Source organism: Austrofundulus limnaeus, unplaced genomic scaffold, assembly GCF_001266775.1.
Source record: "Austrofundulus limnaeus strain Quisiro unplaced genomic scaffold, Austrofundulus_limnaeus-1.0 Scaffold970, whole genome shotgun sequence".
In the NCBI taxonomy this organism is placed as follows: Eukaryota; Metazoa; Chordata; class Actinopteri; order Cyprinodontiformes; family Rivulidae; genus Austrofundulus; species Austrofundulus limnaeus.
Window position 1 is genome coordinate 80,858 of NW_013953372.1, and position 17,212 is coordinate 98,069.

Consider the following 17,212-nt stretch of genomic DNA (forward strand, 5'->3'; position numbering starts at 1 on the left):
ACATTAAATTAAGATAAAAACCTTTTCCACCAACATGGTATTTAACAACCAATCTGGGCCCAGATAAGACTTAATGTGGGATCAGATTTGAGCCACGGGCCAATATTTGGGGATCTCAATTTGTTGTGCTCATTTAGAAATTACCTTTTCCGTTCAAACTTTGACATGTGACCAGACCAATTTTTTCTTCCACTCCTGCACAATGATAAGAAAAAACATAGAACAGCTTCAAATGGGAAAATGAGTGACTCACTACAACCACACCCACAGTGCATGAAGGTCAAAGTTCAACTCCTGCAGAGATGTCAGCAGTAACATTTTTTCCTTCTCTTTCTTTCATCAAGTAAGGAAAGGATTAAAGCACAGAGACTGTGTGTCTTCTGAGAGTCAGAACACTGTAATATTTTCCATCCTCTGAAGATTAGCTTCACAGACACGCTTCTCTTTAATTTTATGGAGCTTTCTGGGAAAGTGGGTCCGCAAAAGCTGGAAAACTGAACATCAGTCAAAAAAAAAGGGCTGCCTCCAAGAGTAATAAAGGATAAAGCAATATAAATGTCTTATTTTTAAGTCTGAACAATCCATCTGAGACACATAAAACACTGTGGAAAAAAATGCACTATTTAAATGAGACTTTTAAAAAGTCAACGTTAAACTTTGATTAAGAATAACTTTTTGGAGCTGCTGATGACCACCAGGTTTAAGGCTGTGGCCTCTTTTCATTATAAGTTTATTATTATTTTTTTCAATTGAATAATCTTTTAGCAAAGAAAGCGTTGAAAATTGCAGCTTCAGAAGTCAATCATGAGAATCCTGTCAGAATCTGAACACAGTTAGCGTTTATCTTCATTTGCTTTAATTAATCACTTAGCATTTCTTAAAGGAATGCAGATCACCAGAGCTTTAAATTAAGATTATGTTGTGCTTAGAAGGGAAGGAGTAATATTTCAGCCAAAACTTTGTTAATCAGAGGCTCATTCACAAGACGCCTCAGTCCAGGTCTGAGGCGTGTTCTGGACGCCTCCGTGTGTCTTCTGAATGCACAGAGGCACCGAGCGGAGAGTCAAAGAAAGCTCACCTCTGTGCTGCCAGAGCAAGGATCAGCAAACATCAGAGCTGGGCCAGTCCAAAACAATTGGAAAAAAAACAAACAAACAAAAAAAAGACCTGCGGCGCCACAGCTCAATAATGTGATAAGCGGATGACATTATTTTCTGATGCTCGCAGAATCAAACAACAAACAGATTTATTGCAGGGGGAATATTGATGATGACACACGGCAACTTTGCAATTAGTTAAAAAGAAAATAACCACAAAGAGGACCCCTAAAGTGAGAGAATATGTTTTCCTTTTCCACTAGTGCCACTTAGTGTAGTGTCAGTCCGGTCAGTGTCAAAACGGGTCAGTTTGGGTGCTTTTCCATTGATGTTCCAGTCCGGTTCCAGTTTTGGGCGGTTGGTGGGAGTGGTTTTTGGGTTTTTTCAAAAAAAGAGTTAATGCGCAAAATGTGCGATGGAAACACATTTGCTGAATAAGTTCTGAAATTTTAAAAATTTGAATTAAAGTTGAACGGAAACACGACTAATGCCACTGCTACAATTGAAAAAATGGCGCCTCGAGTTGTTGTTGTAAAAGCAGCTCAGTGACTCCACCCCCTAGCCAATCAGTGACGAACAGTGTTCTGGTGTCACATTTTGGTGTCGACTGGGACCACTTGGAACCACAATGAAGTACGTACCAAAAAAGGGGGCTGGATCCAAGAATCTGGCCTAATGGAAATGGCTTGTACCGACACTAAACTTCAGTGGCACTAGTGGCAAAGGGGCAAAAAAAATGACACAAGGGACACATTGTCACACATTTAATACGTCGTGCTCCACTTCAGCCCTGCTGAGTTCTGCTTGCTTCTTTTCTGAAGGCTCACATCTGAGTGGGAAGTGGCCAGCTCAATCTGTGGTTTATGGATGACCAGAGGCTAAAGGTGGACTGGTGTGTGTGGCCATTTCACAGAATAATTTAACGAAAAGCCTTATGTGTTAATGAATCTCAGCAACACACACAATTTTAGCTTGTTTTAATTAAAACTGACTGTGTTACAGACATTTTGTGGCTGATTCAAGTCAATTAGCTGTGGTGGCTATCTTGACAAGCTAATAATCATTTGTAGTGTTACTTTTCATTACCATTTCCTGTTACACTTAAATCTATCCAGTGGTTCATGCAATATTCTGCTAACAGGCATATAATCTTAGATTCCCCCCGTCCAATATGAGCCTATAATCTGGGAACAAAGCCTCTTTACTGCCAGTGATAGTGCTAATCTGTTCTAACTAAGAGATTGGGACTGTGGGGAGGAGGCTGGGACCAAGTGAGGGAATGGGGGGATACCATTCCCACTCTCATTTCCGGACTGTCCAGCTGGTTCGATACGTTTTAGAGGCATGAAGCGATTGATCTGAGCTTCTCTTTCCCACACACTTCCATTCACACGTGTTCGTAAGTGCCTTACGTCTGAGCCCGTCTGTCAGCACTCTCGGACAGGATGACGATGTAAAGGCAGTCATTTAGTCCCCCCCCCCCCCCCCCCCCCCCCACAACCAGGAGCAAACAGGCCACTTCACCTCCATTACTGGCTCTTTCAGTGACGGCAAAATGGCTTTCTGTCTTCCACCGGAGTACTTCAGCCTACATAATCCACTCTAATGATATCCCGAGCATCCCCTGCTGTCCTGTGGTGCTCTATTAGCAACAAGATATGACCATTTCAGGGCATCGGCGAGGGCACGAACGGCAAGTTTACTGAGCCAACGGTGAGAGAAAACAGGTTTGTTTCAGATCAAAGTTACACCGATAAAACAACAGGCTCTGAGAGGTGAAGTAATCAGCCTGATTAGGTAAGAGAGGGGCTGATTTACACACACCTATAATAAAGTTGGGAACACAGCGGCCCTCCCCCTTCAAAGTTCAAAACAAGCCAAGACAAAAAAGGATTCTAGTCCAATCTAATATTAGATCCCATGACAGGTTATTTGTTGCTACATAATGACAGATCAGGCTTGTTTACAGTAGCTACCTTGTGGTTTGATGGATTTACGGGGCTATTCTGGCCATTTGAAGTGGGGTTCTGTGGAAAAGCTATAAATAGTTAATATCTTACCTGTTGTAGAACAGCCTCAGCCTGGAGAACAAGCAGCTTAAAACAGCTGGATGCAGTCAAAACCAAAAGGAAATCGAACTTCAAAACTTTTAAAGTGCTTCATGTCACATTTTGGGTTGTAGGTTTATGACTTCATTACAAAACGGTTGTGTTTAGGCTGTTTTCTTTTTTTTTTTACTCTGAATCCAGTTTTTAAAAATATCGTTTGGGGCACCAAGACGCTGCTTTTTGCTTATTCACAAAACATCACTCCTGGTGGGGCCTGAAGCTGTTCAAAATGCTATCTACACCAGGTAAGATAGTAACTGTTCATGATTTCTCCACAGAACCCCACTTCAAAATGGCCAGAATAATGGCTATTTATCTTTCAGCTTCTATTTAAAGGCATAGACGCATCTGGATCATGAATTGTTACTCTTTCTTATTTAAATGCTTTTCCTCATTAAAACAACTTGAACATGTAGCCTAACCAAAAACATAATGTGTACGGACTGAAAATTATCTATAAAAAAATAGACTTCTTCTCACCTGTCCGACCTCACCGAGCCCCCCAGAGCCGTCCATGCGGGGCCGCTTGCACTCTGCCCCGGTGGAGTCCAGCAGCGCGGCGGCCGCCTGTCCGTCGGGCTCCGGGTCTCCTCGCTTCATGCCCCGCACAGCTGCGGGAGCGCCGCCCGGGTTGGGATGCACCCCGCCGGCCATGGCGCTGTCCAGCTCCCTGTCCCGGTCCATGAGAGTCCGGGACACAGGCAGCATGATAGATGCGACGTCGGTCGACATTAACATTTAAAAAAATAATTCTTGCTCTTTCACTCCGCTCGATTGAAGTGTGCGCAAAGATAATCTAATCTCCTGCCCTCAAAAGCCAATCAGATTGATAAAAAACTCGTAATGTGGCAAGTTTTTTTTTTTAATCCCCCCCGCTAGAATAAAAAAAGAAGTAGGCTCCAACACGAGCGCGTTTTTCTGAAGCTAAGTAGCTCCTGTATAGAGGCCTGCCTTATTTGGGGTCATAACAAAACCAATTAAACAAACACCGACCGCAGCAATGGCTCCTGCGCTCAGTCTAACGCTCACTTCCCATCCGTCTGCGCTCGCTCGCCTGGTTTTTCCTCCTCTTCCTCAGTAATAGCCGACTGGTTCTGGAGCCTACAGCAACATCAAGACGCGCAGCCCCTCAAACATGTCCTCCCCGTCGCCTCTTTCCTATTAGCCACAGAGAGGTTCACTGAAAGTCAGTCCTCATGTTAGTCCGCAAGTCTGCGCGTTTAAAGGAGAAAGGAAAGGACGCACGGACAGACGGACGGACGGATAAATGGATGGAGGGGCTGCGGTGTTTTCTTTCTCCCACTCCTGGTTATTATTTCCTTCCCTCTCTGGGTTTTCTTTTTTTTTTCTCCCTGTAGCAGTGTGTGTGTTACAGAAAGGAAACTGTCCTCCCTCCCTCCCTCTCTGTAGTCATTCCCCTCCTCCTATCTTCCGCTCTGCCTTTGAACCAGGCAGCCATGCAGCCCGCAAACACGCAGCGTGCCGCAGTGCTTCTATACATTTCACTGAGGGGAGGTGCGCGAGTTCATGAGGAGGAGGAGGGGGGATAGCCCCTTGCTCCACAGTCCACCCCCTCAAACTTTCTTCCCCAAATCATTCCTGACTTTAGTGGATCCCCCCTCCCCTCCTCCGTTTGCTGGTTTTCACCTCACATGACTGGATATCAGCGGGCTGGGCTTCTCTCCCTCTGCAAGATTTCATGCCTAACTCATTACACAACCATTACCCAGGCCAAGGTCTGCTCATCAGCCCAGCTGTGAGTCATACAAGCACGGAGAACCTTATGTTCCTCTGGCACTTTTACTGCTTGGATGACACCCAGTGGTCAAAAGGCTAACACAGGAAGCAGACAAACTAAAGAGTTGCTGGACACGTCCACAAAGTGGTGCTAGTTTGAATGATGTCATGAATATTATTTTTTTTTATGTTGCACAATGAGGCCAAGAAGGGATTTCCTGGCACTAAAGGGTCCATTTCAAAAGAACAAAAACATTTTTGAAAACATACAGGTTTCAAAAACAGCATTGGGAATCTTACATGGGCTACTGCAGTATTTTAGATACCAGTAACATTTGACTCACTTTTGTGCAAATCCCATTTACACCAAAAATCCATTTTATTTTATTGCACCCAGTACTCATTCCTCATTTTCCCAGCACAGGTCATATCAACAAGATTGACCTCCTGAGAACAGCTGCAGTTGGTCCCAAATGTTGCAGCTCATCTTTCAACACAAAACATTTGTCCCTCATACCCGCTCCGTTTGTTTTACTGTTAACGAGCTCTTTGTATCATTTCATCCTCCTTTAACAGTGCGAGCCCTCTAAACCACATAACCCTGAAATTATAATCATTTGTTTTCTGCATGTGGGCCAGGTAACAATGCTGAATTTGTTTCTCTTTAAGCTTTATTGAAAAAGAACAAAGCACAAAAACATTACATTAATGAGAGGGAGATGTGTTGACAAATTTAGCCACTGGCTTATTTCTATCTGCGGCTCCATACAGGCCAGTAAACAAAACAGGAAGTACAAATGTAAATTAACCATTAAATATAAAGCTAAAGCATGTTTTTGCTGTATTAAAATTTTATTTTAGTAATTGAATTTTAAGTATTTTACTTTTTCAGAACACATTGCTTTTCATGCAGCTTCAATTTATCCATTAAACGGAACAAGAGATGTTCATAATTTCAGTGTAGTCAGTGGCATTTATTAAAGATGCAACGAATGACGTCTCCTCGTGCCTTTACATGACATGATCCTTTTATGCTCGCTCACAGTCCATGATTTGCTTTCAACCAATATCTCCTGTTGGAGCCATGCAGAGGTGGACACAGCTAACCAAAAATTTAGCTTCACTAACAAATCAATTTCCACCTTTTTTATTCACTTTCAAAATTAGTCTCAAAGGCATAATGTTTTTCCCCCAAGCAAGGCAAGTACCTAAAAAATTAGGTGCTCTACATACCTACCTACCTACATAGTAAAGCAAGGTTTGGGATAGAGAGAGAGAGAAACACCATCTTTTCAGTTTTGGTGGGTTCGAATACACTAAAAAATGGTTTTGCACAAAACTCACCGAATGATGAAAACAATTCAATGGAAATCAAAACTTTCAGTGCTTTCTTTTGTCAGTGAGTTTAATGATATGCACTACTTTATTTTTACAGATTGCAACAGATATTTTATGCTGGTGCTACAATATTTTTGTTTTGTGCTACAAAACCAGCAACCTCTGCAGCACCAGTGCTTTAAACTAAACAAGTTACCTACACCCCTACATAGAAAAGCATACCGGTAGTTTTTACTCACCAAATTAAGAAAAACTTTTTTGCCAACTGTTTGCAATGTTTGCATTTGCTCAGTCAGTTGTCATATTACATAACTGTGTGTATAAACATTCAAATATACTTAGTTTGTCCAGTACTTGTTTTTTTAATACTTTTTTGAACATTTTTGTTAGGGCTGGTAACGTTTCGGGTCAGGGAGGTAACATTTGTTGTCACTTGCCTGACAGGGCAGGTTTAAAAAAATAAAAACTTGTGAAACTCTGACAGATTGCTTGATAAGGCAATGCTCACAGTCCAGCTATATCAGGAACATCACTGCAGCATGTGAAAGATAACAGTAATGATTCTCAAGGATGTAGTGATGCATATAAAATTTTATCAGTAAAGAAAATAAATGATATTAATTTAGGGTGAGTAAAGTCAATTACCAGTTTATAAATCTGCTTTGTGCCACAGCTCTTCAATATGTGAGCACCTGCTTTACCTGAAGACCAATTTGCAGATTTAATTAGATGCAGGTGTTTGTAAAGCAAATTACAGAGTGATACCTTCAATTATTTCATTAACACATTTTATTGCAGGTTAAATGAGTGACATCTGTGACCAAAAGAAAAAACAGGAATAAATGGAGACCAACCACAAAAGCAATGGTTTTAAGATATTTATTAACCTACTAGATCATTCCAACTTCAAGCATCAATTCTCGCATCTGAAAGGACAGGAAAAGGATCGTTTTAATAATTCACGCCTCATTAAGTTAAATCATGCTGTCACATAAAACTGTAGCTACAACCTTAGGCTGTGTTCAGTCAGGTTTATTACAAGGCTTTCAAAGTATTTATGCTTCCTGAGTTTTTTTGGAATAAGTTTTCTCACCGTCATTGGCCAAAGCATCCCTCAACACAAGGCCCATCAAGTGGTGAGCAGATTTCCGTCGAACACATGAAGTAGATCTGAGGTAACAGCAAATCAGCAAATAACAGCAAATAAATCAGGATCTCATGCAATGTTTTACCCACAATCTGTCTTTAAACGGTTATTTCTGTAACAGTCTTCGTCACAGCCTCACCTCTTCATTTATGTCCTGGAAGTCGCCATCAGGAAGGAACTGGAAGGTGCGAATGTTGAAGCGGCGCGTCTGACTTTGAGGAGATGAAGGTGTGGGATCACTGAAAACAGTCTCTGGCGGGGCCGGGTCCAAGGGGTTGGGACAACTAGAGAGTAGAACATTTATGAGTCACGTAAAGTGGAAAAGAGGTGTTAAATTTGCGTGCAAAAACAGCAGCAACAAAATCCTCCTGTGTGAAAATGTGGATATTTTTTGTGCTCGCTTTTATTTTGGAATACCCGTTGTAAAGCAGCACCCACACAGCTTTCCCAGAGCGGGGGTAGGCCACACAGAAATGCACCAGCAGCACCAAACTGGGATCTGGGGAGTTGAGGAGCCGTACTTCAAGATGGAGAGGTTTTCCCAGCAACATATGCAGCGGCTGATGGTACTGTGGGTAATAACTGCTGTACTCAGCATCTATTATTAGATGGTTGGAGAACAGAAAATGATCATTTGATTAACCATTGTTTTAAAATGCATAACAACAAACGTCTTTTACAGTACTAATCTTTACCTTTAGCAATCCTGAGCTGAACGCCAAACACCCCCTGGGTATGAATTTCAGGACCAAAGGTAGGAGTTTTAACCACGTAGCCGACACTCAGAACTGTTCCCGGCACATACCTGCACTCCACCAGCAACCTGAAAATGACCCCAGTGCAAAAGCATATGAGAGAAAAGTCTTTATACAGTATATCTGCCTGGATTTTCTGGCATGACTATTAGCCATCTTTCATCATAATCAGCTTTTCACCCTGGCCTCCAGTCAGATAAACTCCTAACAGCCACTTGGTTTCTGACATGGTCAGACATCACCTCTCAAAGAGCAGCTCAGAGAGAACATAAATCTGAGAAACAGAGGCTCCGGGTTACTCAAGGCTTCACCGGTCCCTCAGAGTTTACTCGAAACATTTCAGGAGCAGCTGTTGTGTTTATAACCAATGCACCTTTGTTTGGTCAGCAGGGCTCACACTGTACAAGAACCTCAAACATTTGTGTCTCTTTAAGAACATTTAAATGTTTCCAACTTCTTTGATCCATTGTCATAGCACATCAAGAAAAAATATATACCAAGTTTATCTACAGAAAAACAATTTTGTAACAGCTGCTGTTTGTCATTAAAAAAAAACTAAATGACAAAAGCAGCAGATTATCTCCAGCTGTTCAGGTGGAGTTCCAACAGTGCGGTCACTGCAGGTGAACTCAACATACAACCAGCTCACCTGACAGGAGAGTCTCGTGTGATGGTACCGTAGTTGAGTCTGACTTTTTGTACCATGTTTGTGACTTCAACCATATAGACTACAGTCTTCCCCAACACCTGTCAGGGCAGAAACAAAAATAAAAATGTTCAACACACAGTATTAAATAATCAGATGGTGTTTGTTGTTTTGGAATAAAGAAGTATTTGATGCTCCTCCAATCTGAAACAAATCTCAAATAGGCAAATAAATAAAAATACAGATGTTTTTACAAGCCAGGGGACAGTAAGACTGAAGTCCATCAACAAGTAACCAAAACAAAAAATCTTTTGACTTTATATTAGGACATTCAGGGTTTTATCTGGATCTTTCATGGGATTTTTATAAGGAAAACAATAAAAAAACAACCTTTTCTGGATCAAACAGTCCAGAAATCTGATCATGTTTCCCTGTTTAACGTTTTTTGTTTTCGTACAACTCACAACTCTGCGTGTCCCACAGCCATCCATTGGGATTTTGAACAAGGCGTACTCAGCGGTCGCTCTCTGAGGTATGCAGGTAGAGTTGCTGGCAGCGACAAGCCGAGCAGGGGAAAGAGGGGGGTCCGTGAGGGAGGAAGGCACAGAGAAGATCATGTGGCGGTCAATAGTGCACTCTGTAAGGGGATGCACACAAACAGATACACATGCAGTTACGAAAAGGTCACATGAACAAAAAGGTCAGAAATCTCAGGAGGCAAATGATCTTAGGCAAGACCTAAGATTCTGTGTCATTGCCAGCTTCAATCACGCTGTGCTGACCCTGAATATGCTCCTTCACACGTCCAGCAGCTACAGTCCTTACTTTCCTGTCCTCAAAACAACTCAACTGCACTTAGCTAAGTGGCGTGAAAATGCCAGTAGGGATACAGAGTGCAGCTCACCATCCATGGGGTAGTAGCAGGCAGGGGGGTGCTTGTTGAAGCAGCAGCCCATGGAGAGGCACTCTGTCTGGGATATAGAGCTGGACCCACAGGGGAGGCGGTATTCAGGCTGAAGGTTGCACTCTGAGGGGCAGCATGACAAATGTCAGACACACAGTTAAAATAACTGACTGGACTGGAAACAACATCCTTTCAGAAAACGGAACAGCCTTTTAACGAAGTAAAATCCATCTACCATGTTTGGACCTCGGGGTCACAACTGGACAGGAAATCTGAGTCTCCTTTCTTCCATCCTCAGTCATGTAGATCACACTGATGACAAACCTTTCATTCTTTTAGGGGAAAACATTAATACAAGAATTAATATCCTCATAAACTAGATGTTTACACAAAAGGTCACATGCTCAATATGAGGTCAGGATCAATACTTGCCTGCATACTCATGTGACAATGGGACTGCAAGTGGAGAGTCAGAAGGATTTTGCCGTCTTTGTCATTGCTGGCGTAATACCCACAGTGTTTTGGGGCTTCATCCAAATTCATCTTTTTCCCTTCAATATCTAAAATACACATGTGCAACCATACTTATTTTCTTTACCATTAAAGATTAACACAAATACAGCTTTGAATAACAGTCACAATAAAAAACAAAAAACACCATCCCCTAAGCACTGCACCCTGAAATATCTAAACAGAACTGATGTACCTGGAATTTAAGCACCATAAGACAAACACATACCTTTAAGAACTATTTCAGAAACGGGACCAGCGGGAAGGACTATTTTCATCTGATGGGAAGAGCAGAAGACTTCAGCCTTGGTGGCAATCTGAGCAATAGAGGAGCTCCGTGGAATGGCAGATTTGGACGGCTCAATCGGGGCTGGAGTTTCAGGGATTCTTTGAGTTTCATGGCTGCTTTGATACGGGCATAGCAAATCCAGATTCCGATTTTGCCAAACGGAAAAGTCCCAATACTTGATGGGGAAGGAAATAGTCGTGGGAGGCTACAGAGAAAAAAATCAATAATGAAAACAAATTTCACCAAGAACAACCACGCATAGTTTCCAGCTCCTGCATTTAAAAATAAAGTGTGTGAATTTGGCTGTGCCAACAAGAACATTGAGTTCTCATAAGCCGAGAAGCACGGACAATAAAACACTCCACCCTGGCCTGCACAGATGCATGCTGCACAAATGACTTATTGTGAGATCCATTACAAATATGAGCTGCCAACAACAAACTGCTGGTCCGTGTTCAACATGCAAGCAAAATGAAATGGCACAAACCCTAAGCTTCAGCAGTCTTAGTTCATTTTGTTCTGTAGTGTAAATTTACTGCTGTACAAATGGACATATTTTATAAATAAGAACTTGTGTGGTTTCATTTCGATTGAGATGAATAAATAGTTTACTTTAATACAACAAGACAGAACTAACGCCATCCGCCGCTGATGTCCCCCGTCACCATTCAGTAATGATCAACTATTATTAGCTTTGTTGGAATCGTCACAGGCCTTCATTATTTAAATCATCTCAAAGTGAGCAGTGGATAGAATGAGGGGCTAAAGTGATCTTGTCAAACTACTATACAAACATGTTGAGCAGATCTCCCTTGTGAAGCACACAAAATTTGGTTCAGAACGATCATGTATGATTTACAGCCAAACATGTCAACGACGTGATGTGCAATTAGGCCACACACACACACCCCAAAAATTGTACTGCATTCCCTTAGAGAGGTAGATTAGGAATGACCATAGCAAACTGGGTGCAAATTGGCTGAAATATGTGGAATTTAGAGCCAAATGTTTGTCAATGGGCATGCAACATGGATGACTCATAACAAATTTGGTACATCTTAGCCTTTCTATGTGAAAGTTACAGCTTTCGGAAATTTTAACAGATGGATGGATGGAGAGCATTTAAGTCCCCTGCCTTGGCGACAGGGGACAATAAAGCCAATCTTTATAAAACACACAATAGAAAAAAGGTACAAAAATTCTGAAAAGTGAACAGGGAACAGTTGGAATAAATCTTACTTGTAGGTTGCTGTGGCATGCAGGCAGCGGAGAGTGGAGGATTAACCCACGATCTGCAATCCTCTGCAACATGTACCCACAGAGCGGAGACACAGTGGAGACAAACTGCCATGTTTTTGTGTGGTCTGGGATTTAAAACAACAAGTTATTCTAGAGCTTTGAAATCTGCAACAATCACAAATTGTAATATTATTAGTAAGTAAGATGGATGATTCAATAAGAGGAACTGAATAAAAAAATAACACTATAAAAGCTTTTGTTTCCTGCTAAGCGAGAAACCTAAAAAGCTCACCAATAATCTTTTGGGGCTATGTTGACATGCTTAAATTGGTTTAAACAAAGACTTTCAAAGCACAGTGTGTTTGGTACAATGCTGTTTTCAGACAACAGGTCTGTACTGACAAATGCCAAAAATGTTAAATCTTAGTAATCTTGCTTAAATTATTAAAGAAACATTAAATTGATAACTTGGATTTTTAATTTACTTGTACATTAAGCAGAAAACAAAATGTTTTAAAAAACACTCACCTCTGACTTGAAGGGATTCTGGGTTAGCAAAAGGCAGGAAGACAGCCATCTTATCCTTCAGACATTGGAGATGTGGAGTCTTGGGAAGTGGAAAGTCTGGGAATATGCTGGTAGTGTAAGGGAATATGCTGGTAGTGTAAGGGGTTTCTGTACTTGGTTGGACCTTTGGTTCATGGGACAAAGAAGGGTGGGGTAGACTCTTTGGCTCAGGTATTGAAGAGGGGAGGGGTTGGATCTTTGGCTCAGGTGGCAAAGAGGGAAGGGGTTGGATCTTTGGCTCATGGGGCAAAGAGGGATATGGTAGATTAATTGGATAAAGGGGCAAAAACAATTTGTTCGGAAAGAGAGATGGAGAGGGATGGGGTTGGATCTTTGGATCATAGGTCAAAGAAGGATGGGGTTGGATCTTTGGATCATAGGTCAAAGAAGGATGGGGTTGGATCTTTGGATCNAGGATGGGGTTGGATCTTTGGATCATAGGTCAAAGAAGGATGGGGTTGGATCTTTGGATCATAAGTCAAAGAAGGATGGGGTTGGATCTTTGGATAGAGGGGCAAAGAGAGATGGGGGATATGGCGATTTGGTTGGTAGCTGTACGAGTTATATCCTTGGGGAGTCCTTGGTTTCTGAATGTTCTCTCTGGTAGGTGCAACATGTGTTGGCAGCTGAAAGTAAAGATGACTTTGCAGGTTGAACGGTCTGGAAGGACGTTTGGGTTGATCAGTTGTACCGACTGTGGGACTAAGGGGCAGAGAATCATAAGGATGCAGAGAAGAGTAAAAATCTGGCTTGTGGTGGTGATAAGACAGAGGTGGATATTGAGGACTAGTTTGATGTGGATGACTTTCAGTTTGTTTTGGTGGAAGGAAAGGAGGGGGAACTGTAACTGGGGACTGGGTCACCGGTTCTGCTGTGGTTGCAAGATGGTAAGATGGTAGGTAGTACTTTGGATAATAAGAACCTGCTGGAGGTTTGGGACTTTCTTCGGCTTTTGGGGTTGATGACATGTAAGAAAATGGCAGGTTGGGATAATACAGATATCGATATTTAGGAAGGTGACCAGGTGATTTAAAAACTTGAGAACGATCCTTCACTGGAAAATGGTACTGAGAAAGTGGGTATCGCAGGTGTCCATCAAAAGAGCGAGACAATTTTCCTGATCCAGCTGGGTACTCCTCAGACATTTGGGACCCAGGAAAATGGTCACTGCCAAGCTGAGGTGGGCGAGGGGACTGTGGCGAGGGATGGTTGACTTGGGGCAGTTGATGGTACTGGAAGTCAGTGTAGAAATCGGGGGAGTAGTTTTCATAATGGGCAGTTTGCTTCTGGTCTGAAGTTTTGGGAGAATGAACAAAATGGGAAGTGGATTTGGGTCTGATGGTATCTGGGCTGTAAGATGACCGAAGGTCACCAGGAGACAGAACTGAAAACTCAGGTTGAGAGGGTAAAGTGGAAAATTGAGAAATGACTGGGCAGGAGAGAACATACTGGTAATCATCTAAAAGAAGCTGAAGTTTCAAACCATCCTGTCAAAAAATTTAAAATAAAATGTTTGTTTTTTCCCCCCAATGGCAACAAGTTGAATATTTAAAACACTTACATCAGTAGTGATACAAGGTGCTTTGTGGGAAATGAGGAAAGTAAACTCTTGAGGTTGAGAGTTGACCTGGAATGCACACATTTGCGATACAAATGGACCTCTTGCTCCATCCACTGTAAAACAGTACACTTTTCTGTAACCAATTTTTTTAAGGAAAATGAAGTAAACCATTGCTGTACATACTTATAACTGATAGCACAGGTAGATTATTCTTCTTCCTGTGTATTTGAACTGCCATGCCATAACTGGAGCACAAGACTGAAGGGGCAGCCAGGGAGAACAAAGGAGAAGCTGTGGACATCTTCCTCGTGCAGGACAGCTTCACTGGGCTGCCCAACCACAGCAAGGGCAGCACATAACTGCCATTCTGACAAATAGGAACATAAACCAGCACTGATGGACACAAGAGTACTGTGGACAGGAGTAATGATGAGTCACTGCCGGTACCTCCTTGTAGATGTAGCACCCATCGTATGGTACCATCATCTCCAGATTTTGCCATGATGCCTTCACTGAGTAACCACAGGAGGAGGGTAACTGGAAAATGGAGATGGGAGAGGAGCGCTCTGTGGAGGAAAACAAATTGGTTCAAGCTATAGAACTGCTAATCTTGTTTTAAATTAAAAGTAAGCAACCTGCAGAAGTTGAGCGTTCACATATTCCACCTTTACATTTCTATCTTAACTGATGTGGGGACTTAATTAAAACATGCAGATTTATAAAAAACCGTGGCAATAACTATTTATATCAAAAATAATTACAAATGCTGAATGCAACATGAATATCAGATAACCTTACTTCTGTCCACTTGCAGGTGTGTGTATCCATGACCAGAAACAGTCAGGGTCATGACGTCATCATTGCACTCAACCAAAGGCTGCATTGCTTCCCAATCAGAGAAATATGGGCTGGAGTCATCTGACAGGCCCCAAATCTTCCCTTGTTTGTCAAAAAAACCTAAAGAAAAGAAAACAAGAACAATAATTGTTTTTTTTTACAATATTGATACCATCATGTATAAAAAAATTGTAATTCATATATTGCTATCAATTCAAGCTTGCTTATATATGCAATACCTAATACATACCACATACAAACAAGTAAAAATCAAATTAGTCAATTTATTGTATTATCAGTTAATACAATCACATTAATGCCAATCAATAAAAATAGATCTTAGGTAGCCAGCAGATTGTGCCAAACAATCACTTCGTTGCAATCTTTCGTCCAGAGCTGTATGAAGGATTAAGCAAAAAACTTCAATTTGAACTACCCAGAAGAACCAGGTTCACCTGAACATGAACACACACATAATACTTACTTAAAATTACAAATAAGCTACTATTTGCTGTGATATTAGCAGTCATGCACAATAAATATGCTGAGCTTCACATCTGACATTAAGATGACCATACAACTTTCCAATACAAGTCTAAAATTCTGTTAAAATTAAACGTGGGAGAATTGAATTTCTTCAAGACAAGTTAGGCCTTAAATTGTAAAAGTTCCCAAGTTATTTCAATTGTTTTGTTTTATTCTGACAAAACTATGGAGAACAGTGAACTCAGGCGTTGGATTTATTTTGGGAGCCATCTAAAGAGCTGATTTTTTTTTCTAAATTTTTATTAGGATTAGGCATTATAAAAGCAATTGACATTTATTTGATATAATTGTTAATTTGTAGTTTGGAGCACTTTGTTCCACAAAAAAAATTTTTTTAAAGGTCTGCATAGAAAAGGTGGCGTTTCGTTTTTGACCTGCAAAATCTGCTTGATACCCATCTTCAGAGTCTGGATCCGATGAGGACTTTCCTTCCGGTCGGACTTCACCGGTGGTCCAAGTCGAGGTGCCGAGCGTAAAGTTGGTGCCAGTTTGACCCAGTTTTGGTGAGCTGGTTTGGGTCAATGGGTAACCATTAGAAGAAGAGTCAGTCCGAGGCTCGAAAGAATCCGGCTCATTGGCTTTATGTAGCTTTGGGCTCCATGTCACCTCCTTAACCACGCGCCCCAGCTGTCGGTGCTCGCGCTCAGTCCTTTCCCAGCCGGTCGAAGACTCGGTGCCGCCTCGGTAAGTGACCGAACCATCTTTCCTTTGTCCTAAACTTACCGAACAACAAGGCTGAAATGGATAAAAATAAACACCGACAACTAAGAAAATAAAACCTATTCTCGTTTTGGGATTGCAAGGCATCGCCGCTCGGAAGAGACTTTTTTCTTCTTCGGCCAACATGTGCACTTATAGACGTCACCTGCGCGCGAGGCCAATAATTAAGACTCATTACGCACGAGCCAATCACGGAGAAGCAAGGTGCCGAGATCAGAGAGATGCGGAAATGTGAGAAAGTTACCTTTATATTGTTTTGTGTGTTTTTAAATTTCACCAGAGGGAAAAAAAGATCACGTTGTGTTACAAATGTACATGTTGGCAACATCATGAACTTGAAGAATTGATATAGAAGCTTACAAAGTAATCATTGGATGCAAATACATTTTGGAATCAAATCAATTCAAAACGGCTGCCACAGCTTACTGACCTTAAACACAAAAATCTGAAGACATCAAGCTAAACCTGGGTGTGATAGTAGCTGGTAACACCTAACACACATTGAAATATTTTAATTAAAACTTTGTTAGGCCTATTTTCTGTTTAAATCAACCTTGTCTGTTTGCAAAAAAAATCTCATGAATTATTTGATGGATTTCAGTGAAACTGTCATAAAGGAAAAATAAAATAAAATAATGAAATTTAATATTTGGCAATAGTGAAAAGTCAAGACAAGACAAACAGCATTTTATTTTTGAAGTGGTTAAAGATTTCATACAATTTTTTAATGAGCTTTATAGAGGCCTGCAAGAAGATAAATATTAGGTTGTATGTTTGATGCCCACTTTAGTCTGGTGCAGAAAAGTCCACTGAGTCAGAACCAGCAGCGTTCGTCCTCTGACTGATATGAGAAGCCATCAGGGGTCACACATAATGGTGCTGAATTAGTCAGGAGAAAGAGCTTCCTTTACTTCATTCCCACCCGTTTTGGAGAATTGTGCTGCTCTCAAATGAGTTTCATCTCAGTGTTACTCCAATAAAAAAAAAAAGACTAATCCTATTGGCTCCATTAGCACTCAGTAATTGTGACGTAATATCTCACATAGAACTTATTCACACTGAAGGAAACATTTGGGCTCAATTATATTCAAGGTGTAAAAGTATCTGGAGGATAAATGCTGAATCCTGGGCTTCAAATAATAATTATTTACTGTTATTTTATCCTTAGATAATCTGAACAGTTTACAAAGTTGTGCATTATATATATATAT

General features: G+C 41.2%; 2 protein-coding genes across 6 annotated transcripts in view; both read right to left on the reverse strand.

The window, feature by feature from the left end:
* Positions 1 to 4,718, reverse strand: part of LOC106533553 (RNA binding protein fox-1 homolog 2) — a gene marked incomplete in the record, with an annotated part of 59,093 nt that extends 54,375 nt beyond the window's left edge. Inside the window, 1 exon segment of one of the 5 annotated variants that reach the window (XM_014029905.1) lies at positions 3,686 to 4,715. In XM_014029905.1, the coding sequence (XP_013885359.1) occupies positions 3,686 to 3,943 (258 nt within the window). 5 annotated transcript variants of the gene reach the window in all.
* Positions 4,719 to 7,145: 2,427 nt separating this feature from the next.
* On the reverse strand, positions 7,146 to 16,213 carry LOC106533556 (uncharacterized; the record flags this gene model as incomplete). The annotated part of the gene is given in 19 exon segments (XM_014029910.1): positions 7,146 to 7,206; positions 7,374 to 7,450; positions 7,567 to 7,711; positions 7,845 to 8,025; positions 8,123 to 8,250; positions 8,832 to 8,929; positions 9,293 to 9,465; positions 9,733 to 9,855; positions 9,968 to 10,064; positions 10,165 to 10,292; positions 10,472 to 10,736; positions 11,771 to 11,895; positions 12,299 to 12,704; positions 12,802 to 13,824; positions 13,899 to 14,011; positions 14,082 to 14,265; positions 14,346 to 14,464; positions 14,697 to 14,855; positions 15,656 to 16,213. Coding segments are annotated over 18 exon segments (4,014 nt in total). The 3' UTR covers positions 7,146 to 7,206; positions 7,374 to 7,375.
* Positions 16,214 to 17,212: the final 999 nt, after the last annotated feature.